Source organism: Xyrauchen texanus, chromosome 36 (assembly GCF_025860055.1).
Source record: "Xyrauchen texanus isolate HMW12.3.18 chromosome 36, RBS_HiC_50CHRs, whole genome shotgun sequence".
Taxonomy (NCBI): Eukaryota; Metazoa; Chordata; class Actinopteri; order Cypriniformes; family Catostomidae; genus Xyrauchen; species Xyrauchen texanus.
The window spans coordinates 16,203,724-16,230,170 of NC_068311.1; the positions used below are offsets into that span (position 1 = coordinate 16,203,724).

General features: G+C 38.8%; 1 protein-coding gene across 4 annotated transcripts; it reads left to right on the forward strand.

Annotated features, from left to right (window-relative positions):
• On the forward strand, window positions 1-26,061 carry LOC127629820 (clustered mitochondria protein homolog). 4 transcript variants are annotated; one of them, XM_052107076.1, is made up of 26 exons: window positions 1-319; window positions 8,412-8,611; window positions 8,700-8,871; window positions 9,991-10,134; window positions 11,004-11,131; window positions 11,297-11,451; window positions 11,831-11,956; window positions 12,284-12,431; window positions 12,516-12,608; window positions 14,404-15,098; window positions 15,567-16,012; window positions 17,303-17,404; window positions 17,484-17,584; window positions 17,684-17,836; window positions 18,007-18,069; window positions 18,311-18,555; window positions 20,743-20,830; window positions 20,926-21,079; window positions 21,195-21,334; window positions 21,453-21,533; window positions 21,681-21,806; window positions 21,990-22,111; window positions 23,205-23,298; window positions 23,525-23,659; window positions 23,752-23,825; window positions 25,515-26,061. In XM_052107076.1, the coding sequence occupies exons 1-26, from the start codon at window positions 190-192 to the stop codon at window positions 25,639-25,641; spliced, it is 4,242 nt and encodes a 1,413-aa protein (XP_051963036.1). In that variant the 5' UTR covers window positions 1-189; the 3' UTR covers window positions 25,642-26,061. The 4 variants fall into 4 exon arrangements, with proteins under 4 accessions (XP_051963036.1, XP_051963038.1, XP_051963035.1 ...); XM_052107078.1 differs by having other exon boundaries at window positions 8,418-8,611; XM_052107075.1 differs by lacking the exon at window positions 1-319 and adding an exon at window positions 1,049-2,042.
• Window positions 26,062-26,447: the final 386 nt, after the last annotated feature.

A 26,447-nucleotide genomic window follows, 5' to 3' on the forward strand; every position in this document is an offset into this window, starting at 1 on the left:
ACCACGTGTGACAGCCTGCCTGAGAACTGTCCTTCGGAAGTTAAGTTGTTTTTGTAATATCTTTGCATGTAACCAGCAAACCATTTGGTGTAACGGAGAAGGTCATTCAACAGACCCACATCGCAGCCCTCAGCAACGGATATCTGTTGCTAACCCTTATAGCAAGTTAGTCTTCTGGGGAAACGAACCATGGTTAGCAAGACGGATGGCATCCCAGAATCAGTGCCGAACTGCAACACTGTTGGTCTTGCCCGGGACAGCGGGACAGCGAGCAGCAAAGAGAGCAGCAAGACAGCCTTGAAGGATCCATGTGCTTGCGGTATACGAATCTCACTGTTTTCATATGACAATGGAGGAGCAACGGAGAGATAATATGATGTATTACAACATAGCACTGCACGTGACCCGGCTTTGTTATAAATCAGTGTTGAAACCTGATTTGTATTTGACTGGCTAGAGGTCAACGTAAAGTAGGACGAAGACAGACACAGTCATAAATGTTTTTTTTTTTTTTACTTTAAATTCTTAAGACTACATTATGTGTCTTATATGTGTGAGGTACAAACCAGTGCCTTCAGTGTGTAAGGATATTAGCCTACAACCTTGCCTTGTGCTCTAGTGACTATAAGGGATATGCATGCCATGTATTTTGAGTCTTGATTAATGCATTCAAATCTAAAAGACAGGTTTTGCTCTAGGTTTCCTCTTGGCACATGCAGACAAACTCTGTTCTATATTCAGAGATACACAATAAACACTGAAGATTAGCAGACCCAGTGTGCAATCTTAAAGACGTAACATGGTCAAAAGATGTGCTGTGATCCCATCAGTCTGACAATTCATGGTAATGAGAGATCAGACTAATGTAGCAGGATGCTAAAATGTATCCAAGGTGAACGTAAGCTGATGTCTGGTGACTTCCCCCCCCCGTGCTGAATCAAAGTCACAGCATGCAAATTATTTTTGTGAGATCACATTAAGCTTTTAAACCTGAACCTTGAAGATTAACAAGATGTACAATTAGCTAGTGATTGCCTCATATTTGATCTGCATGCTGCTGCTGTGTGAGCGCTTGACGCACATGTTCTGTAACCTCGCACTTGAACGCGTATGAACTGAAGGTCACCTTCATTTCATCCGTGTGAGGGGAGAGCCGGTGTGTTAGTACAGTTACGTTTCAAATGCCTCTTTATTGAATAGTCTTTTCGGCCAAGAGAACGTCTAATATCAAGTGCTATATAAAATGTATTTAGCATAGATTGCTGTATCAGACTTATGTAGCTCGTTTTAACGCGTGGCTGTATTTCTCTCCCCCTCCTGGTGTGATTCAGCAAGGTGTGGGGGCCGTTCACACCAAATGTGTCTTTGCCTTTGTAAACATGCGCTAGACGGACGCCTTTGACCATTGCGCCGCAGCGGTTTTTAGTCGCATGTCATTAAAAAAAAAAATAGAGTTCTTTGTGCTTAAAAGCTATTCCTGCGTTCCAAACGTGATAAATTATCCTCCGAAGGGCACTTTGAAAGGGGAACGAGTTATAATATCGATCCAAACAGAATATCCAATAAAAATGACTTAAGAATTACCTTTATTTTGAAGCCCCACACCTTTTAGCACTTACAGTGGATGTTAAAGTCTTCGTAGGGAACATTACTTAGGGATGAACACTCCTGAATGGAACGCACCCTGTAACAGAACGCTGTTGTCACGAGACGCTATATTAAAAACGGTTTGAAGTTCTTTTCAAGTTCTATTTAACTTGACACGGCGTGGACGATGTGAGGAAAAAAAAAAAAGAGACGTCCGTCTAGCGCTTGTTTACATAGAATGGCAATTAAAAACAGAAATGTGTCAAAAATGTGTTTGGTGCGAACAGCCCCTTACGCTCTTCGACCGGGAAGCGGAAGGACACACACACACACACACACACACACACACACACACACACACACACACACACACACACACACACACACACACACACACACACACACGGAAAGTCATGGCGCATGTATGCCAATAGAAGGTTATTGCTACCTGTTTGGTAAGTTTTGGGTTTCGCTTACAACATAGGGGCAGTTCTGTACATAAAGACTTATTTTCGAGCTATAAGGTGAGGCATTGCCGCCTCTCAGAGGATCCGTTTTACAGCAAATACCGGGTGAATGTGTTCACAGTGAGTTAGCTAGCTGCAGCAGACCTTGGAAGAGACTGACTGTCATTGTGGCTGTGAGAGTAGAGCAACTCAGTTGTGGTGTGGGTCACTCGGACATGCTTGATAGGTTGGATATGATGCATGAGATGACATCTGTTTGTCACTGTGTGGTCATTATGCTTTGAGCTCATCAGGAGCTGTCATTGATTGGAAAATATATAGTTTTTGAACATTTTAAATGATGTACCTGCTTGGTGATGAATGTAATAAAACTAAATATGAGGCAAACTAGTTAGTCCATGCTTGGTTTTCTTAGCAGGTCAGAAGTTTTCTAATTTATCAATTGATGACAAGAGTCACTTTATGTACCTTCTGCTTGATGTGCTACTCAGACTGCTAGAGATTAAAGGTGGGAGTTTTTTTGCATTGCTTGTGCCAAATGTCCCGACAGCACATCCTGCTGTCCCAACACATCACATCAATCAGCAGGTGGTCTGAGAGGGCTGCTGTCTTGACTGTTGTCCTGAATAGCCGGCCACACTTGCCTCTCAGACCATACTTAAGTCTGGCAGGTGTCTTTAGCACTTGTATTGTTGCATGTGACTTCAAGTTTAGCTGCTTCCATTTCGTAAGGTTGCTTCTTTTATCATAATGTTGTTAAAGCGGTTTGGTTAGTCTATGACCGTTTTGGTTGTCTATTGCATTGGGAATGGGAATGCCGATGGATTATCATGTTAATAATATGCAGGAAGAGGAAAAAGTAACATTTCTGCTGGTTGGTAGCATAAAAATACTGTTTAACAGATGCTCTGTAGCATTGTTATGGCCTCTATTAAATGTTTTCCAGTGTGTTAACTGAGACACTCTGTGATTGTTTCGACTTTATCTCTGCTTTGGTCACTTTAAATTATTTACCAGTAAAATCACAGCAGAGGGTTGTAAATAAATCTTATTTATTCAGGACTGTTCCCTTGCAGTAGGGATGCATATCTCTGTGAAAATATATTAATAAAACAAACACTAAATTAATTATTTGTCAGAGAGCAAATTATTTAAATAAGCAGCAGCTTGTATATGTGTATATATATATATATATATATAATATATATATATATATATATATATATAACACTAAATTAATTATATGTCAGAGAGCAAATTATTTAAATAAGCAGCAGCTTGTTATATATATATATATATATATATATATATATTTTTTTTAATTATTTAATTTTGGAGTGGGGTTTACTTAAAAATATGGTCTGTTAAAAATGTATTAGCAAATTCTGCATGCAAAATATTTCCTAGGTTGTATTTTTAAATGAATGCTTTTTTTAAATGCTTTAAATTGCAAAGTACATTTTACTCACTCCATACATGTTACTCATGCAGTGTGTAGCACTAAACTAAGCTGTGCTTTTAAAAGTGTACTAGCATTAAAAACATTTTTAACATACTAAGTCATGTACCACATGACACCTGGAAGCCTTCCACAGGGAAACTTAGTGCATGCTATGTAGTCTTATTAGACAACATCACCTTGGATTAAAAACAACAGAGAGCTGCGCACCGAGACCTGAACATTAGGTGCACAAAAGACGATGACGGTAACAATCGACAGATAATATTTTTTGATCATGAATGGATCATTTTGATTTATGACAAAACAAGAAGTTACCAAACAAAACAACAAAATCAACAATAAAAACGGTGTAAATCAACTTACAAACAGTGAAACCATGGAAGCTCATTAATTATTTAAGCCCTGTGCATGCTGGGAACACCAGCTTCAAATAGTGAAATTTTATTTACCTGTGAAATTCTCTCAAATAAGCAGATAAATATGACATTTTCTATTTCAGGATTAATACAGGATGATGATGAATTCTAAAGATAATAAACAATCATAAGTAATATTTACTTAATTCAAACATGAAAAATTCAAGTTCTAAGTTTCTGAGTACTTGCTATAATTAATTCACCGCATAATCATTATTTTCCAGCTGTGGAGTATTTTTAAAGGATGGAGTAAGATGAACATACCCGGCTATAGATTAGCAAATCGGTATAGCAGAGATGTAAAACGTTTGGGTTGGATCCCCCAGCTCTCAAATTCACTTAATGTGACAGATGGCTGGACTTCACCCAAGGCAAGGGATTGACTTTAGATTGTGCAATGTCCAGGGTATAACCTGCTTGATGCAATTCTCTGGCTGGTTTTCGGGTGTAGTTTGTTAAGGATTTCAGGAAGGTATTGTCAGTTCTTCTATTGGAAAACAGAAATAAATAGGCCTACATTTAATTAAAGAGTGTAAGCTCCTATGAATTTATTTAAGTTTGTAATTTTTGAAGAAAAAAAAAACTTGTTTGCTATTTAACAATTCAGATTCCTCTTATTGATTCTGATTTATTTATTGTATTATTATTATTTATTATGCATTTTTTTAAACGTGCCTTTAATCTTAAATGTGCATTATATAAATTATGCTTTCAAGTCACTGTATGTGGGGATTTTCAAAATGTGTTTGATCTCCCTCCCCGGTGTTCCTCAGTGTCTGTACTGTGAGACCAGCTGTTTGTTGCAATGGCCATGACACGTTGTTACCATTGAGGAGAACCAAGGACAAGCTGCAGTTGTCTAAAAGCAAACAGTGTCTTATTCGCTGTTCCATGCTGAATTATGGCAGAGACAGCTGTGGCATCAGAAAACATTTCAGCTTGGGCTGGAGTCTTTGTCTTGTTATTCAAGTTCAGTATATAACCAGACATGCAGCTTCAGCAAAACTGCCTAGAATCTGAGTGAACCAATAAGACTGAAGGGAGCATCTCAGACAATGCTTGATTGAGTCATATGATATTGCACCACTGGTCAGGCTGCATTCAACCAAAGAGCATGCCTGAAATAATTGTCCCCCGAGATCTGGGACTTAAATGGTTGCCCTGGAGATCTCTGTGCAGCTTGGCACTGCTTTGTGGGAGCTGTATTGTGTATAAAAGTGTCACAGTCTCTCTGAAGCTGACATACAGGTGAAACTCGAAAAATTAGAATATCGTGCAAAAGTTAATTAATTTCAGTAATTCAACTTAAAAGGTGAAACTAATATATTATATAGACTCATTACAAGCAAAGTAAGATATTTCAAGCCTTTATTTGATATAATTTTGATGATTATGGCTTACAGCTTATGAAAACCCCAAATTCAGAATCTCAGAAAATTAGAATATTACATGAAATCAATAAAAAAAGGATTTTAAATACAGAAATGTCGGCCCTCTGAAAAGTATAATCATGCATATGTACTCAGTACTTGGTTTGGGCCCCTTTTGCATTAATTACTGCCTCAATGCGGCGTGGCATGGATGCTATCAGCCTGTGGCACTGCTGAGGTGTTATGGAAGACCAAGATGCTTCAATAGCGACCTTCAGCTCTTCTGCATTGTTTGGTCTCATGTCTCTCATCTTTCTCTTGGCAATGCCCCATAGATTCTCTATGGGGTTCAGGTCAGGCGAGTTTGCTGGCCAATCAAGCACAGTAATTCCATGGTCATTGAACCAGGTTTTGGTACTTTTGGCAGTGTGGGCAGGTGCCAAGTCCTGCTGGAAAATGAAGTCAGCATCTCCATAAAGCTTGTCTGCTGAAGGAAGCATGAAGTGCTCTAAAATGTCCCGGTAGACGGCTGCGTTGACTCTGGACTTAATAAAGCACAGTGGACCAACACCAGCCGATGACATGGCTCCCCAAACCAACACAGACTGTGGAAACTTCACACTGGACTTCAAGCATCTTGGATTGTGTGCCTCTCCATTCTTCCTCCAGACTCTGGGACCTTGGTTTCCAAATGAGATGCAAAATTTGCTCTCATCAGAAAAGAGGACTTTGGACCACTGAGCAACAGACCAGTTCTTTTTTTCTTTAGCCCAGGTAAGACGTTTGACATTTGAAGCCCATGTCCAGGACCCGTCTGTGTGTGGTGGCTCTTGATGCAGTAACTCCAGCCTCAGTCCACTCCTTGTGAAGCTCCCCACGCATTTGAATGGCCTATTCCTGACAATCCTCTCCAGGCTACGGTCATCCCTGCTGCTTGTGCACCTTTTTCTTCCACACTTTTCCCTTCCACTTAACTTTCTATTAATGTGCTTTGATACAGCACTTTGAGAACATCCAACTTCTTTTGCAATTACCTTTTGAGGCTTTCCCTCCTTGTGGAGGGTGTCAATGATGGTTTTCTGCACAACTGTCAGGTCAGCAGTCTTCCCCATGATTGTGAATTCAACTGAACCAGACTGAGAGACCATTTAAAGGCTCAGGAACCCTTTGCAGGTGTTTAGCTGATTAGAGTGTGACACTTTGAGCCTACAATACTGAACCTTTTCACAATATTCTAATTTTCTGAGATTCTGAATTTGGGGTTTTCATAATCATCAAAATTATATCAAATAAAGGCTTGAAATATCTTGCTTTGCTTGTAATGAGTCTATGTAATATATTAGTTTCACCTTTTTAAGTTGAATTACTGAAATTAATGAACTTTTGCACGATATTCTAATTTTTCGAGTTTCACCTGTATGAGCTAGTTGGCTGACCTACTGGTAAAAATCCACTAGCCTTTATGTAACTCCTACTTTAGTCTAAGCAATACCTGTGGCAACAGTAGCCAAAGTGACCTCATGGACTTAATTTTAGTGTGAAATAGTTCCATTTATTTTGGGGAATCTTTTTTTTACAATATGCATTAATACAACAAAACAAAAAAAAAAAAGTAAAAAAAAGGATTTGCACTCAGTCTGAGCTTAGAAACATTGAAACCAATGCTGACGGCATTAGTGTAACGCACATACACCAGTCATACCATGCTCCAAATCACTGAGATCGTATTTTCCCCATTCTGATGGTTGATGTGAACATTTACTGAAGCTTCTGATTCGTGATCTGCATGATTTTATCCACTGTAATGCTGACACGATTGGCTGATTAGATAGTCACATGGATGATTGTTAGTGTCAGACAGGCTGGTTCAAGTATTTCTGTAACTGCTGATCTTCTGGGGTTTTCACACAAAATAGCCTCTAGAATTTACTCTGATTGGTGCCAAAAACCAAAACCATCCAGTGAGTGGCAGTTCTGTGGATGGAAAGGTCTTGTTGATGCGAGAGGTCAACAGAGAATGGCCAGACTGGTTCAAACTGACAAAGTCTACAGTAACTCAGATAACCGCTCTGTACAATTGTAGTGAGAAGAATATCATCTCCAAATGCTATTCTGAGATGCGGGTTGGTGCTGTTTTGGCAGCACGAGGGGGACCTACACAATATTAGGCTGGTGGTTTTAATGTTGTGGCTGATCGATGTAAATGAACTCAGGCCATCACATATTTATAATTTCACATGTTATTATTCAGAAAAACAAGAGGTGACATTTTTCTTTTTATAAAATGCTCTCTGCCTGAGTTCAGAGATTAAATGACATACTGGTCTGATAAGCTTCTGAGTTTCTCATAACACTTCACAGTTTCTTTTCACCATAAAAGCAGATCCTCGTCCAATGGTTTGCATGACTCCAACAAGAATGAATATCAAGAGAGTAAAATTTTACAAAGTATTGCTAGTGCAACATCAGGCTTTGCTTTTAAAAGCACAGATACCATAATTTGTTCTTGAATATTTTACGTTATTAGTCGATTACTTATGCTGCACATCCCTAGGCTCATTCTTTGGCCCATTGACCAAAAAAAAATATTTTAATTTTGGCAACATTATGTGTTAGAAATATATATTTTATAATTTTCATTAAATGTTAAGTTTTCTTTACAAATAATTGTTTTATTAAAACAAATGATTTATAAGATTTTTAATTTAGATAATAGCTTGAAAGAATGCAGCTTTAATTTAACTCAAAGCTAGTTTAAAATTTTTGAACGAACAAAGGCAGTTATTATAATTTTAAACCCAGTCTAACTCACGCTTCCAATATAATCCCAAATCATTCTGATACAAAACTATTATTGTAAGCCAGCTTGATGACTTGATCTTGGTGACATCCAATTCAGCCGAACAACAATGTTCATCACATCACAATACAGAAAGCTCAATGTTTAACTTTGAAGGCATAAAAACGCATTTACATGATCAACAAAAGTAAAATATAGTGTATCAGTGATTAAATGCCTCCATTTGATCTTTTATTTGGTCACTGGCTTTCCACATGTGATCAGTTTGTCATCCTCATCTGAACATTCTCCATATGTCTCTTCATCTAGCCACAGGGCATAACGGTGACACAGCAGTAATGAACGGGCACGGTGGTCATGATCAGGCTGAGGAGGCCAACTCCAAGCAGGATGGTAGTGCTGATGCAGAATCTCTAGATGACTCAAATGAACAAGAAGTGATTGTAATTCAGGACACTGGCTTCACTGTGAAGATCCAAGCACCAGGAACTGAGCCTTTTGACCTGCAGGTAGGCCACTTGAGCCCTGTTCCTGCACTGACCACCCGTCATTTCAGGGTGAGTTGTAACATTGTAACAATCTCTGGTTCCCACTCAGGTGTCACCACAAGAGATGGTGCAGGAGATCCACCAAGTGCTGATGGACCGTGAAGACACCTGTCACCGCACCTGCTTTTCCTTGCAGCTCGATGGCAATGTACTCGACAACTTTGCCGAGCTCAAGTCCATTGAGGGCCTGCAAGAAGGATCCCTTCTCAAAGTGGTCGAAGGTATATATTAAAGATAGTGTATATAGTTCACACAAAAGTGAAAATTCTCTCATTATTCACTTTTCCTGATGCCATCCCTGATGTGTATGACTGTCTGTCTTCAGCAGATCACAAATGAAGATTTTTAGAAGATGGATCTCTGTCAGGTTCTTATAATGCAAGTAAAACGGGTGCCTGCACTTTGAAGGTCCAAAAGTCACATTTAGGCAGCATAAAAGTAATCGATCAAAGAATGCCTTCTGAAGCATTGATATGTTTGTGTATAATGTTTTATTTATAATTAAAACATTATTAACTTTTAAAAAGCCTTTCCTGCCAGCACCTGACACGAAGCGTGACGTAAGCGCATCAGAGAGTTCGCGTGAGAATTCGGAAGCAGTGCTTATTTACAACAGAAGAACTAAAGTAATGCGAGTGTTTGGCCATTTCAAACAGCATTGGAGCCCTGGATGAAAGCCCCGATTTCAAGTTTAAAAACATTTTTATTTATCATGTTGTTTCTTAAGTACACTTGTCAGTTCGCTTCAGAAGACATTCTTTGAATGACTGGAGTTGTGTGGATTACTTTTATGCTGCCAAAATGTGATTTTGGACCGTTAAAGTGCTGGCACACGTGTACTTCCATTATAAGGACCTGACAGAGATCCATCTTCTAAAAATCTTCATTTGTGTTCTGCTGAAGACAGTCATATCTCTGGGATGCCATCAGTGAAAGTGAATGAGAGAATTTTCATTTTGTGTGAACTATCCCTTTAAGAAGTTCTGTCTGAAGTATAGACCAACAGTCAAATGTTTGGACACATCTACTCATTATTTCTACTGCTTGCTGCATTTTAGAATATTAATCATTGAAACAATGAAATGACACAGATATGAAAGTAAATTTGGAAGTTATTTAGTGACCAAAAATGTTAAACAAATCAAAACTGTCTTCAAAACAGCCACCTTTTACCTAGATTATAGCATTGCATACTCTTCAAACAGTTACATTCTCTCAAAAACCTTCATATCAAAGGTTTGAAGATCAGGTGAAACGTAAATTCAGTTACCGGTAAGTTTGTCCTAACTTTTGACTGCTATTGTAAGGTACTGAGCTTTCAAATTTATGTTTCTGTTTAGAACCATACACAGTGCGTGAAGCTCGCATTCATGTTCGTCACATCAGAGACCTGCTGAAGAGCCTGGACCCATCAGACGCCTACAATGGAGTGGACTGCAACTCGCTCTCCTTCCTCAGTGTTTTCACGGATGGCGACCTTGGAGGTGTGTAATAGGAAGAGGTCTTAAAGGGAAAGTTCTTCTCCCATGTTTTACTTCACCTCATTTTGTATCAAATCCGTATGACTTTCTTTATTCTGCAGAATGACTATGAAGATTTTTAGAAGAATGTCTCAGCTCCTTAGGTCCATACAATGCAATTGAAGGGTGACCAAATCTTTGAAGCAAAAAAAAAAAAGCACAATGGCAGCATAAAAGTAATCCATAAAACTCCAGTGGTTTAATCCATGCCGAATGAAGCGAATCTAGTTCTCTGCACATGCATTAAGCAATAGAAAGTATAATCAAGCTTAAAATCATGATCATGCCTAGAGACTACAATGGCAAGATGTAAATAATCTGAAACATTTTGGTCTTTTCTTACATAAAATCGATTGGATCACTTCAGAAGATATTGATTTAACCACTGAAGTCTTTTGGTTACCTTTATTTGCTTTTTTGAGCTTCATGATTCACAACATTTTTCACGATTCATTTGCATTATACTGACCTACAGAGCTGAGATATTCATCCAAAAATCATAATTTGTGTTCCGCAGAAGAAAGTAAGTCATGCACATCTGGGATGGCATGAGGGTGAAGTAAATGATGAGAGAATTTTCATTTTTGGGTGAACTATTCCTTTAAGCAGTATGTTCCCTCTGTCACCATTCACTTTCATTGTATGGAAAATAAGATGCAATGGAAGTGAATGGAGACTAAGGCTAACATTTTGCCTAACTTCTCTTTTTGTGTTTCATGTAAGATAAAAAGGCATTCAGATTTTGAATAACATGAGGGAGAGGAACTATCATTTTAAGTGCTTTGTAGGTTGGAGATTTGTATTTGATGACTTCTTTATTCTTGCCCCAACAGATACTGGGAAACGCAAGAAGAAGGGCAGTGAACTTGAGCAGATCGATTGCACACCACCTGAACATATTTTGCCAGGCAGCAAAGAGTGTCCTTTAACTCCCATCCAGCCACAGAACAAAGACTGGAAGGTCTGGAGCAGATATTTATAGAATAACATTGTTACTACATTATATCACTATGATGTTTTATTTTTTTTTTTAAACTCATGTTTAAGTTCATAGAATGTTTTAAGTCCACTGTATGCTCATCATATTACTTGAGTTCCTTATCCTTTTCTTTTTTTCTGTCTGCAGCCTATGCAGTGCCTGAAGCTCTTGACCATGAGTGGATGGAACCCACCACCTGGCAACAGGAAGATGCACGGAGACCTCATGTACCTGTACATTGTGACTGTAGAGGATAGACACATCAGCATCACTGCCTCAACCCGTGGATTCTACCTCAATCAGTAAGTGCTTAAGGAGTAGTTAACAAAACAATGAAAATAATGTCATCATTTACTCACCCTCATGTTGTTTTCAAACCCTTATGAGTTTCTTCCACTGAACACTTAAGATCTTAAGCAGTAGGTTAGTCTCAATCACTTTTATTACTTCTTTTTCCATACTATAAAAGTGAATGGTGACCGTGAACATTCTACCTATATCTCTTTTTGTTTCATGGAAGAAAATTAATTTGGTTTGGAACAACATAAAGGTGAGTTAATGTTTTCATTTTAGCTTGAACTTTTCCTTTAAAGACTTTGCTTCCACAACCATCAGCCATTTGTCTTAAGTTTTTGTCTTAAGAAATATGGCTGTATATTAAAGTTGTACATTGACTTTCAGGTCCACCACTTATATCTTCAACCCCAAACCAGCCAACCCCAGCTTCCTCAGCCACTCTCTGGTGGAACTGCTGAGCCAGATTAGCCCTGCCTTCAAGAAGAACTTCACCACTCTGCAAAAGAAGAGGCAATTATTATAACCCTATCTTTAGAACTTGATAATACCGATAAAGACCACCTCAACTGGCTGTAGCTTGCTTTTTTTTTTTTTTTTTATCTCTGCCAAGGTGTTTTACTCCCTGTTTGTTTCAGAGGTTTAGAGCACTGTCTTCATTATTATTATCTTGTGGAAGGAGTGCAGAAACCATTAATTAATGGTGTCTGTTTTTGTCCTTTTTGGAAAAGAATTGATACCAATGTTTTAGCGAGTCCCCAACACACAGTTTTCAAAGCATTCTTACACCACTTTATTGGAGTTAAGTAATATTGACAGTAAATGTGGATCATACTTCAGGGTTCAGAGACATCCGTTTGAGAGAATAGCCACTCCCTTCCAAGTGTACAGCTGGACTGCACCACAGATTGACCATGCCATGGATTGTGTGAGAGCGGAAGATGCCTATACCTCCCGCCTGGGTTACGAGGAGCACATACCCGGCCAAGTATGTCTTTAAATCTTCCTTTTTGTATTTGGAATGTTTTTTTTAAACACTTGTATTAAAGTAATTTTTTTATTTCTGTGACAGACAAGAGACTGGAATGAGGAACTCCAGACGACTAGAGAACTTTCTCGTAAGAACCTCCCTGAGCGCCTGCTAAGAGAGAGAGCCATATTCAAGGTGAGCATATCAACTTTGCAAGAACTTCGAAACAAACACTGATATAGGGTTGTGCTGATAAAGGGCTGTATTTCTGTACCTGTGTAAGGTGCAGTGCTGTGCACTATGACCGTGCGCACATCTTATCCAATTTTGTTTTTTAAGGTGTAATTTGCATACTTGTGGAATGCACAACTAGGTGTGTGTGGAAGTTTTTGCACTATTTGTGGGCAGTAAATGTATGGGAGGTCCATGTAAATGAACCCACCCACATACCCCTAGACTTGGTGCATGCTTGCGCGAAAATATCAAAGTTCCTTGGTCACCCCTACTGACTTTGAACACATGACTTATCACATACCACTGCACTTAACATGTAGTGGTCTTAAAATAGAGCCCAAAATCTTATTTCGATATATTAAGATTCTTTTTATTTCAATATTGCATCAGTACTTTAGTTTTACATTTTTCAGTGCAGTGAGAGCAGAGGCTTCTATGAGGAGCCATACTTACAAAATTAAACAATGTCTCTTCACATTTTTAGCTCAGTTTCAACTAGGGATGCACCGATACCAATGTTTCTCTTCCGATATCAGAAATCTCAGTATCGGCCGATACCTATCCCAAGCCAATACCAGTGTTTTTTGCATAAGCAGTTTAGAATATCTTTACATTATTATGTGGAACTAATTGGGAGTACTCTTTAATATGTAAAGAAACACAAACCTGTAACTACACATTATTTGAATATAAATGTAAAGCTTATTAAGAAACCCTTTATTATTAACTAGTATACTAGATAATTTAGCAGCAAAATTAACAGTAATCCCAGATTTCTAGTCTTCAGTAGAAAAGAAAAGTGTTTTTTTAAATGTTTCAACTTGCGTCTGGACCAATTTTCATTCACACAGTTATTTTTTGGAACCCATTTAACTTAAATATTGTTATAAATTGTAAACAAATATAATATATAATATTAATAACAATTTATTATTATTGAATTTTAATTTTAAATACAACAGTAATATATTTAATATATTATTTTTTAATATATTAAATATATCACGTGCACTTTTTAAACCCTCATGCTTTTATTTTGACATTCTGAACTCTCCAGGAAATCCTGTATGTGTCCGTTTGTAGGCAAGTTCATAGTAGTTTAATTAGCTTCTTATTTATATTCTGGTAAAATGCACCTCTGGGGCTGTTCTAAATGCATATTATAAGTGAACTGAACTATTGATCTGAGATGCTATTCTTGAGTAGCACTCAAATATTGCACATGGCTGTGATGGCTAAAAATAGCAGTGAGTGCATCACCAGTCTGTGCGTGTGTTTGTCAACAGCAGCACCATTCACTAACACGCTGGCACAGCGCATACTATGTATTTACTTATTAAACACAGCCTTTTGTGAATAACAGAGCTATCGTACGTCTTCAATTGGGTTTGAATAAAATGCACGAGTCATATGAACTGCTTTAATGATGTTTTTATGGTTCTTATGTCATTTTTGGAGCTTGACAGTAACGAACATGACTAACACACAGTATCTGATTTGAATCTGGCTCGTCGGACCTATACCCAATCCGTCTAAAAGCTTCAGTGTCTGAGCCGATACCGATCCAGATTGGTGAATCCCTATTTTCAACCATGACCCTATTATTATATCGTGATGCATTGCAATGTATTGAATCGTGACATTTATCACAGGATGCATCATATCACCAGGTAGTTGCTGACATCCAGCCCTACACTTTTAGAACCTTTCATTAGATGAACATTGTCGAGCTCTCAAACAATCTTCTGCTCTGCAGGTTCATAGCGACTTTGCTGCTGCAGCAACACGGGGAGCGATGGCAGTGATCGATGGCAACGTCATGGCCATCAACCCTGGAGAGGAGACACGTATGCAAATGTTCATCTGGAACAACATTTTCTTCAGCTTGGGCTTTGACGTACGCGACCACTACAGGGAGCTGGGTGGAGATGCTGCCGCCCATGCTGCCCCGACAAATGACCTGAATGGGGTGAGAGCATACAGTGCTGTAGATGTGGAGGGGCTGTACACCCTGGGCACAGTGGTAGTAGACTACCGAGGTTACCGTGTAACCGCACAGTCCATCATTCCCGGCATCCTGGAGCGGGAACAGGAGCAGAGTGTTATATATGGATCCATTGACTTTGGCAAGACTGTAGTGTCTCACCCTAAGTATCTGGAGCTGCTGGAGAAGACTAGTCGGCCACTAAAGGTGCATCGCCATGATGTGCTCAATGAGAAAGATGCTCCTGTGGACCTATGCTCCTCAGTGGAATGTAAGGGTATTATTGGTAATGATGGCCGTCATTACATCCTGGACCTTTTGCGTACCTTCCCTCCTGACCTTAACTTCCTGCCGGTGGAAGGAGAAGAGCTCACCCCTGAGAGCCAGAAGCTGGGTTTCCCTCGGCAACATCGCCATCGCCTGGCTTGCTTGCGCCAGGAACTCATTGAGGCCTTTGTAGAGCACAGGTGTGTTTCTACCAGTTTACACAGCATGCTATAACACAACATGTACAGCATTACAACATTCTAATTAGAGTAAAATTCTCTGTCAGGCAATTCATCTTCTATTCACCTAATACGTCTGTTGAAATTATAATTTGTGATGTTACAGGAATAGGTCACCCATAATGAAAATAGTCACCTTTTAACCATTATGTCGTTCCAAACCTGTATGACTTTCTTTATTTCCGTTAAACACTAAAAGATACGTTTTTCAAGAATGAAACCAAAATGGGCTTTGTTCATCATGAAACACAAGCAGACTTTTCAAGACATGACCAGTTGTACATGTAAACATAAATGTCTGAATTGTTTATGAACAATTTACAAAGAATGTTTTTACTCGTGCTATAGTAAACAGATGTTGATAATCACAAACTGGCCAAATATCGGCTGATATATCAGCCTGACTAATTGGAACCTCTTCTGCCTCAGATATGTCCTTTTCATGAAGATGGCAGCACTCCAGCTTATGCAGCAGAAAGCATACAAAGACAACAAGACTGCAGCCCTGCAGGACACAAGTGCTGAAGATGTGCATTCTGGAAGCAAACCAAAGGCTCCTGAAGCATCTGAGAAAGTTCCTGAAACTACTGCAGCTTCTCCAACCTCCTCTGAATCCCTTATAACTCCTGAAGAACCAGTTAAACCAAATGCAGCAACTGCATCTGACAACTCTGCTCCAGCGACCCCAGCCAGTCAGAATGCAGAGATTCCTACGGGAATCACTAATGGTACTCATGAGCCTTCACCCACAGAGAGGCAGAATGGAGAGTGTGATAGTCCTTTGGAGGGTAAGGAAGCTGAAGAAAACATGCCTGGACTTGCCCAAGCTAAAGAGCTGGCTGAGTCCTTAGCAGCCGAAGATGGATCCGGTATTGGTATGTCCTGTGAGCAGCCAAAAAAAAAGCATTAGAAGGGAACAAGAGCATGAGCTGGCAGAGACATGCACACATGGCTGCCTCTGTCACTTCTTCTTAGTTTAGTTCCATCTGGTTTCTATCATCACCTCATTAGATATCCTGCTTTTGTCTTCTTTGTTTGCTGTCAGTGTTTTTTCAGTGCATCTCTCTATTGTGCTGTATGCTCTTGTTCTCTCCGGTGCTCATTTGAGGAGCAAATTATCTTCTTGATTGGTTTTTGTAATAACACGACTCCTCCTCAGGACTTAAGTTCATACCCCCAATCTTAGACGTTGCAACACTCTCACTTCCTTCTGTCTAATCTTTTACTGTGGTATGATTTGCAAATGTATGATTTTGCAGTGAATAAATTAATTTACTGTGTGCAGGCTTAAATTGCTGTGATTGTGGTCCTGTAATGTTAGCACTAGAAATGCTGCTACTAATTGAATGTTTAAATTAGGGCTGTCGATTTAATGTTAATTCAGTGCAATTTAATTTTACAAAAAATAACGCGTTAAAAAAAATGAACGAAGATAAGGAAGGTTCCTGAGAGATTCAAGCTTGTAGTACCACCTGTTTACTCCAGAGGGCAGTAATTGAAATGTCAGCTGTCTGAGCAAAACGCAGTTAATACAGTGAACAAAACAAATCTTCAGCAGACAGAACAACACAAACATGCATTACGTTCTTGCGTTCAAAACACTTGGAGCGCAAATCCGAATTAAGGGATCTCAAGATGTGTTTAATGATTGAGTATTAAACTATATTTAACTTGACACAGTGACCTAAACATTTTATGTTTATGACGCAATGCACCCGAGACGCTACACAAGCATATCTGATGCAGGTGTAAATTGACATTATTTATTTATATATATATATATATATAATTATTTCATCATTATATATTGAATATACTGATTCAATATATAATGATTAGATAATCGTATGAATGAGTAGCTGTACAGGTGTTCCTAAAGTACTCAGTGAGTATAAATTTCACGAAATGAGGTTTAATGCAGTAAGGTTAAGCCTATTATTATTATTATTATTATTAATAATAATATATGAAGTAGAAGACAGAGGTGCAGAAACCATATATGCTATGTATGCAAAGCATAGGGGCGCAGTCTCCCCCACTCCCCTCCTTATAGTGGATGACAGTTTGCAATAATTTTTTTTATTTTTTATAGTGATGATCATGAATTAAGTTTCTCATTCACAACAATTCTATTTGACATTTTATGGAACATGTTCTTTTCACAGACCCCAAAAGTCGAGAGGTGGTCCTCAATGCCTGTAAAGCTGTGGGCTCAATCAGTAATGCCTCTTTCGACATTCGCTTCAACCCAGATATCTTCTCTCCAGGTATGGAGTTTGTGCTGGGATTGTGATTTAGGTTTATGACTATATAAGCAGATCACATGTCCACATTCATCTGTTACAGGAGTGCGCTTCCCAGATGACAATACTGAGGACATCCAGAAACAAAAGCAGCTTCTCAAAGATTCTGCGGCATACTTGGTGTCCTGCCAGATCCCCTCATTTGTGAGTGGGCTTAAGCAACACCCATAGTCTCAGAGATGTTTATTACATACTCAACCTCAGCTGTTTGTAAATATATGATTGTTGTTATGCTGTGTGTAGGTAAAAGACTGTTTAGAGCACAGCTCTCTGCCTATGGATGGAGCCACATTAACAGAGGCCCTTCATCAGCGTGGTATTAATGTGCGCTACCTTGGTACTATGTTGGAGTTTGTGAACAACATGCCTGCAAAAGCACAGCTTGAACACATCTATGTAAGTAAAGATGTTTTTGTGGAAAATTTTGTAATTAATCATAAAATCTAATCTTAATGTATTGTTTATTTATTATAATTATATTATTTGTTTTGTTTTATAGTATTTAATGTATTACTTTATATTATAAAATAGACTATGGATATAATTTATTTTATTTGTACATACAGAGAATAGGAATCAGTGAGCTGATCACCAGGTGTGCAAAACATATCTTCAAGACGTATCTTCAGGTAAGATTTTGCTTTAATATTCCAGGACTTAATTTACCAAAAAGTGCTGCTGCAGTACCATGGTACAGTGATGGTAATACTGATGATTACCATGCCCACGTACCATGGTACTCCCAAGATACTTAAAGAATAGTGAGGCACCACCATGCTTTTTGGTACTTGCTAGTTGCTAGTATTTGTAGTTTATTATACTAACTGAAGCACTAACCTATGCGTTAATACTTGTGCTTGTGATATGCAGGGTGTGGAGCTCTCTGCTCTATCCGCAGCGGTAAGCCACTTCCTGAACTGCCTCTTGAGCTCTTTCCCAGATGCTGTTGCTCACCTCCCTGTGGATGAGCTGGTGTCACGCAAAAAGAGCCGCAAGAGACGTAACAGGGTCCCTGGTGGAGGAGACAACACAGCCTGGGCCAACCTGACTTCCAGTGAGCTCTGGAAAAACATCGTGTCTGAGGCACAGAACTACTATCACTTTAACCTGCAATGGTGAGAACGGTTGTAAGGGTAGTTGATGCATAATGTGTCCATATACTTTTTTATAAACATTAAGATTTAAAGTTAGCTTATATTAATGCATCAGGAAAAGTGTATATCTTGTCTTGGTCCTGTGACTGGACACCATTTCTCTTAAGTTGTTCTCTTCTGGTCTTGCGGTGTGACATTCATTTTTAAAAGTGCAAATACAGTGGCAAGAAAAAGTATGTTAACCCTTTGGAATTACCTGTATTTATATATAGATTGTCTTTTATAATCTGGTTTGATCTAAGTTACAAATATGAACAAACTCAATCTGTTTGAACGAACACACCAGTATTATAATGTTATTGTGCATATTGAATACGTCATTCAAAGAGTAGGTTGGGAAAAAGTATGTGAACCCCATACGCAAATTACGTCAACAAATCTAATAAGAGTCTGGAGTTGATAAACCTGGCATCCAATTAATGAAACACGATTAGTGGTGTGGGTTAGAGATACATTGAGTTTTTGAGTTGCTATTCACAAGAAGCATCTGCTGATGTTGATCTTGCCTCACAAAAAAGAGATCTCAGAAGACCTACGATCAAGAATTGTTGCTTTGCATAATGCTGGAAAGGGTTACAAGGTTATCGAAGAGGTTATATATTCATCTGTCCACAGACAAATTGTCTGTAAATGGAGACCATTTAGTACTGTGGCTTCCCTCCCTAGAAGTGGACAAACAACCAAGATGACACCACAGAATGCTCAATAAAGTAAAAAAAGAACCCTGGAATGACAGTTAAAGACTTGAAAGGATCTTTGGAACTGGATAACATCTCTGTTCATGAGTCTTCTTTATGGAAAACATTAAACAGTTTCCATGGTAGGACACAACAAAGAAAGCCGCTGCTTTCCATCCAAAACATTGCTGCTGTTCTGAAGTTTGCCAAAGACCACCGTGACACTCCACAACGCTACTTGGAAAATGTATTGAGGACTAATGAAACTAAGGTTGAATTGTTTGGGAAGAACTCACAGCACTGTTTTGTGTAAAAATGGCACCGCATACCAATGTGAAATCTTAATCCCAACAGTGAAGTACGTTGGAGGGAACATCGTGATTTGTGGCTGCTTTGGGGCCTGGACCGCTTGCCATCATCGAGGGGAAAAATTTGTTCCCAAATTTTTAAAGATATCCTACAGGAGAATGTCAGGGCGGCTGTGTGTCACCTGAAGCTCAGTGGATGTTGGGTGATGTAGCTGGACAATGCACTACAGAATGGTTTCAAATAAAGAAAATCCAACTTTTGGAGTGGCCAAATCAGAGCCCAGACCTTAACCCAATAGAGATACTGTGGAATGATCTCAAGAGAGCTGCTCACACCAGACATCCTAAGAAAATGGCTGTGCTGAAGCAGTTCTGCAAGGAAGAAAGGTCAAATCCCTTCTGAACGTTGTACAGGTCTAATCCGCAATTACCGGAAACACTTGGTTGAGGTTATTGCTGCTAAAGGAGGATCAACCAGTTATTAAATCCAAGGTTTCACTTACTTTTCCACAGCACAGTGAATGGTTAATGGGATGTGTTCAAAAAGGCATAAAAGATTATAATTATTTGTTTTGTTAGCTTTAGGACATTGTGTTTGTCTATGCTTGTGACTTTGAAGATGAGATCACATTTTATGACCAATTATTGCAGAAAACCAGCTTATTAGCAAAATGCTGTTGTAAATAGTTTTAGATGGACTATGGCATGTCACCCTGCAAGACATGTCAACTTTCCAAATGTATTTCTTGCCAACCACCCTTGGCCAAATAAATGCTTCCCATTTCACAAACAAACAAATGTAGGTATTACAAATGATTGCAAAATTTGAATGGCATGTTATATGAAAAAAAAAAAAAAAAGTCATTTTGGGACATTGACCTGATATATCCAGAGACCAATGGTGGTGTTTTTTTTTGTGTGTGTGAGACTAAATGTTTTAAAAAAAATAATAATATTGATTCATATATTAAACAAAGAAAAGAAAAACATAAACCGAATCAAGACCGGAAATAAGAGGAAGAACAGTGGGAGTGGGATCGGGAAATGATCTCACGAGCCGGGACTTGAACTCTTGTCACCTGTGATTCATCAGCACCACATATCATGAGCGGGCTGCGGCACTGACAATGTTTTGCTTTTAATAAAGTCTCTCTGGCTATTAGCAGTGAAAGTGTGGACCAAGCAGTAGAAAAATACGGCTTGCAGAAGATCACCTTGCTGAGGGAAATTTCCATCAAAACTGGCATTCAGGTAGTGCTTTTATTGATCTCTCTCTCTCTCCATGTCTCTGAGGTGCTCCGTCAGGTCCTGTAGTGACAGGACTTCTTTTTGTGCTTGCCCTGCAGATCTTGATAAAGGAGTACAACTTCGACAGCCGCCACAAGCCGTCCTTCACTGAGGAAGACATCCTGAACATCTTCCCCATTGTGAAGCACGTGAACCCTAAAGCCTCAGATGCTTTCCAATTCTTCCAGAGCGGACAAGCCAAGGTTCAGCAAGGTACATTTGGCGCAAGAACATTTTGTCGCCCAACATATACCTCATTTCAATACTAAATTTCCATGTTTTGCTACCAGTTTTGATCTGCTGATCAGAATATGTCCTCTGTTTTTAGGGTTCCTTAAGGAGGGCTGTGAGCTTATTAATGAGGCCTTGAACCTCTTCAACAATGTATATGGAGCCATGCATGTGGAGATCTGTGCCTGTCTTCGCCTACTGGCTCGACTCAACTACATCATGGGTGATCATCCTGAGGTACAGCCTAAAATTAAAAGCATGTTCGGAAGGGAATGCTTTTCTCACCTATGCATACACTCAATTGTTAATTGTTCTTTTAGGTCATTGTGATACTGATTTATATTCAATTTTTAAGGCTCTCAGCAACCAGCAGAAGGCTGTCCTAATGAGTGAGAGAGCATTGGGTATTGAACACCCCAACACTATTCAAGAATATGTAAGGATCTATCCTTGTACACTTCTGTACTACAAATAAAAATAATAAATGAGCCTGACTGTGCTGTTTTTTTTCTTCCAAAATCCATCAAACCAGTCTCTGTTTTCTCTTAAGGTTTTGTATGTCTTTGTTGTGTGTTCTCCACAGATGCACTTAGCTCTGTACTGCTTTGCCAATGGCCAGCTGTCCACTGCCCTGAAACTGCTGTACCGTGCACGCTACCTCATGCTTGTGGTGTGTGGGGAGGACCATCCTGAAATGGCTTTGCTCGATGTAAGTCATAAACATATAAATTGAAACATTTATTTTACCTCCTATATTTTGCTTTGGTGCAGAACCTGTGGTTGTCCTCTTGGTGGTTCTGAGGTAAAAAAAAAATCTTGACTTTGGCTCTGAGGTTCGAGGGGTGATATTTGAATTTCTGTGCAACAATGATTGCCTTTTTCTCTGATGTAGAGCAATATTGGTTTGGTGCTTCATGGTGTGATGGAGTATGACCTGTCTCTGCGTTTCCTGGAGAATGCCTTGACCATCAATTCAAAGTACCATGGGCCCCGGTCCCTTAAAGTAGCACTCAGGTACATATTTTTAAGTACACACTAGTACATCCTTTAAAAGTGTTTGAATCCCAAGTGTTTTTACACAAACGTAAGAGAACCAAAAAGTGTTAGTTTGTGCCCTACTCTCTCCGTGAACATCATTCCACAGAATTTGCGAAGATGAATGTAGGCTTAGTGAAAATACTGAAAAAAATATCTCATTAACTATTTATAAAAGGAGGCCTAACTGCCGGAATAAAATCTAAATAAAATGGTAATCTTGAAAATCTCATACCGCGCGATCATACTCGCCATCTGTGCAGATGATTAAATTAACCATTAGTTTTGTTTTTCAGTACCAATTTATTGGTTTACTAGGTGAAGAACGAGCGGGCTTCTTGAGAGAAAAGACGCAGTCATCAGTAAACTCAAGACGCTTTACATTAGGCGTCACATAGTGATGTCACTTTGGTCTTTACGATTGTCCCGGAATGTGTGTGAATGGGAGCACAGATTACGGGAAATCTCTTGTAGTGTGTATTAAATAATTTTGCAGTCCCAGAACAGTTGCCGGAACGACATTTTGATCCATTAATTAACAATCGCATTTGTTTAATGCATTTAAGCAACATTGTCAAAATAGTACAATCCAAATACGTGTGACATCAAATAAACAAGAATTGTGTCAGAGGTAATCCAAAAGAAATCAGATTATTATTTTAAATGTAATCCGATAGATTGCATTTGCATTTAATCATTTGGCAGATGCTTTTATCCAAATCGACTTACAAAATTGGAATCTTAAGGAGGCAGATGTACGAAAAGTGCTGCATTACAAAGTTTCAATTGCATCAGAATAATAGTATCCAAGATAGAATAGAGTGCAACAAGAATATATTTTTTTATTTTATGAGTGCATGGTCAAGTGCTCAAATGATTACATTACCAACTACAATTTTCTTCATGTAATTTGAAATCAGCACCATATTTCAATTCAGAAGTAATCTACCCAGCACTGTATATGCTAAGGAGAATTTTACATGCTCAAAGTCAATCCCACATATTTGGGTGACTAAATATGCAGTAATTGTTATTGCTCATCTGCAGTCTTATTACTTGTGTTGTTCTGCAGTCATCACCTGGTGGCAAGAGTATATGAGAGCAAGGCTGATTTCCGCTCAGCACTGCAGCATGAGAAGGAGGGATATACAATTTACAAGAATCAGGTACACCCAAACAGCATGCCTGGAGTCTGGACCCACTAATAGTATTTAGAGATGACTTGGTCTCTGGAAAACTTGTAATAGGTCTTAAACCTAATTCTTTACAAATAACCAATAATAAATGTTTGTATACACATACTGGACTAAAGTACTAAAAAGAAAAATTATGTATAGAATATAATCATGATGTTTCGTTTTATTTTCAAGATGATATCTCTTGTGTTTTTAGGTTGGTGAAGCTCATGAGAAGACGAAGGAGAGCTCAGAGTATCTGAAGTACCTCACGCAGCAGGCTGTTGCACTGCAGAGAACCATGAATGAGATCTACAAGAACGGATCCAACGCTAGCATAATGCCACTCAAGGTCAGTCACTCATCCATCCCCCTGTCCCTCACACAGTCAGACATTTTGACCTTGTCAGGATATTTGTTGATGGTTTCTTTCTCTGCCTGTAGTTCACCGCACCAAGCATGGCAAGTGTTCTGGAACAGCTTAATGTTATCAACGGCATCATTTTTATTCCTCTCAGGTGAGTTATGGAGTAATGATATACAACTTGGTTGCAAAACCTAGTGAGCTTCCAACTCCCTACTTGTATGAAGCATTTTGTCACTGAACCTCATAAGTGACACCACACAACACAACTAGGGCTCCTAACTGATGTTAGCATGTTGCTAATCTAATTCTTAATAGTCACAAAATACTTAAAATACACATCTATTCTGTAAAATAGATTTATTTTTCAGTATTTAATGAAATTTGCATTCATTTAATTATATATATATATATATATATAACATACTCAAAGCAAGAATGTGGACGCATCTTGCTAAGCAAGCTCTATTTCAAGCGTCGTTGTGTTTTGAGATGTGTCAGACCTCAATTCATAACACAACCCAAGCACGCGTTGCATTCTCAGTGTTGCCGCAGGGGGTACTATAGAGAGATTAATGTGAATTGGCTGCTTCTACGGTGAGGTTTCTTTTTCAAGCTTACTTCTGTCATTGCGGAGCAACAGTTTGAAAGGAATTAAGCTGAGCAAGTAAGTGTATTAATAAGGAGCATTTTTAGGGTTGGAAGAGGTATGGGGCTTAGCACAAGAATGATAGTGTACACTACAACAATGCATTTGACATTCTTCATTTATTTAATTTGGAACATTTTGAATGAACAAAAACACAATTATGGCTGCCAGTACTCTTATTGTCTGTATTAGTTTAAGCAATAGTTCACCCAAAAATGCCACCCCAGATGTTAATGACTTTCTTCTGCTTAACACAAAGATTTTTAAAAGAATATATCCGCTCTGTAGTTTTATACAATGCAAGTGAATAGTGACCAGAAATTTGAAGGTCCAAAAATCATAAAAAGTGGTTAAATCCATGTCTTCATAAGTGATATGAACGGTGTGGGTGAGAAACAGATCAATATTTAAGTCCTTTTTTTTTACTATCAATCTTCATTTTCATTTCACTTTATTTTTGGTGATTCACATTCCCTGTGCATATCGCCACCTACAGGGCAGGGAGAAGAACTTGTTGTTTCTCTCACACACCTATATCACTTCTGAAGCCATGGATTAAACCACTGGAGTCTTATGGATTACTTTTATGCTTCCTCTATGTGCTTTCTGGGGCTTCAAAGTTCTGGTCGCCATTAATTTGCATTGTATGGACCAACAGAGCTGTGATATTCTTCTAAAAATCTTTGTTTGTGTACAGCAGAAGTCATAAACATCTGGGACAGCATTTTTGGGTGAACTATCCCTTAAACTAATACAGACAACAAGAGTACTGGCAGTCATAATTGTGTTGCATGTATTGGTGTAGTGTAGAGTAAATGATGACAGAACCCCCCTCTTGCAATGCCACTAGGATTAAGAGCAAATTACCAGAATTGTAATGCAACCAGATTAATGGTACAGACATTTCAAGGTAACTGTTACCCCCTTGAGTATGGAGTTTGTCAGTCACATTATCGCAAGAACTCACGTTAAGCTTGTTCAACCGGATCGCGTGTTGAAAATTTGGAATTTGCGTAGATTATGTTTCAGCCTTTAAAGTGATTTGTTAATTTAGTCATCTTTTACCCTTTTTGTCCCTTTTAAAACACAGCCTCTGTTTGCAGCTCACTAAGTTTTGGAACAGATCTGTTGCTTCTTTTTAAAATCTGAAATAAAATCAAGTCATTGATTCATTTCTGCAATGGTTTCACACAGCCAAAAGGACCTAGAGAACCTAAAGGCGGAGGTGCAGAGACGACAGCAGCTTCAGGATTCTTCGAAAAATGAGGAACAGCAGGCCAATCAGTTAGAGCTGGATGACAAGCTGCCTGTGGATGATTAACAGCCCCCACCCATACAACCCCTTTCCATACGAGGAGGAAAAGATGCAGCAGCCATCTGTTTGAATCTGTGGACCTGAGAACTGTGCTGTCTAATTCAACCTATCAAATTTGAGCAAAATTGGGAGGGGAGGCCCACGAACAGGCATAAATGTGTACAGAGTGTAGTTTGTAACTGTGAAGAGAACAAAAGCAGATGTTTTTCACGTGCAATTCAACAACAAGGTCTACCAGACGAGCTAGAGGGAATGTAGTTCTTTCTCTCTGAGTTTGCACCTAAAGAGGCTGGAGGTGACCAAGGTTGATCATGACATTTTATACCAGAGCCTTATTCATCGATCATCCCTCTCTCGCTCGCTCCCATCTGTTACCTACTCACCTGACCGCAGGTGAAGTCCATTTATAGAGAGATCCCCCCACACACACACTCCCTCCCAACTCACAGTCTGAAAACTCAGGTGATTTCTACACTGTATGTGATGAGACCGGAGACATTCAGATAATACAAATAGACAAAATAACCTTGGATTTAAGAATGTAGACTTTAAAGGTCTAGTTTGGACCGAATTGTCATATTGTGTCCAACATATTATTTCTGTGGCTGCTGTCTTTGGGCAAAACCAGAATATTTTTCCAATCATTTAGAATTGGTCACATTTTCTGTAAATCAACTCATATTTTTGTAATAGTAAATGGGAAAGGTATAGAAGTCATTAGAACTTTCATGTACACATTAATTTAAGCCATGACTGTTTTATAGAAATGCATTGGAAGTGGAAATTGTATAAAGCTATGTCATTGGGATTAG

Excerpts from the sequence above, each read along its gene's own strand:
- LOC127629820 (XM_052107075.1), top strand. The coding sequence starts at position 1,826 with ATGGCAATTAAAAACAGAAATGTGTCAAAAATGTGTTTGGTGCGAACA. Across the intron at positions 20,831-20,925 it reads CCATCAAAACTGGCATTCAG|ATCTTGATAAAGGAGTACAA; the intron begins GTAGTGCTTTTA and ends CTTGCCCTGCAG. Across the intron at positions 21,080-21,194 it reads ACAAGCCAAGGTTCAGCAAG|GGTTCCTTAAGGAGGGCTGT; the intron begins GTACATTTGGCG and ends CTCTGTTTTTAG.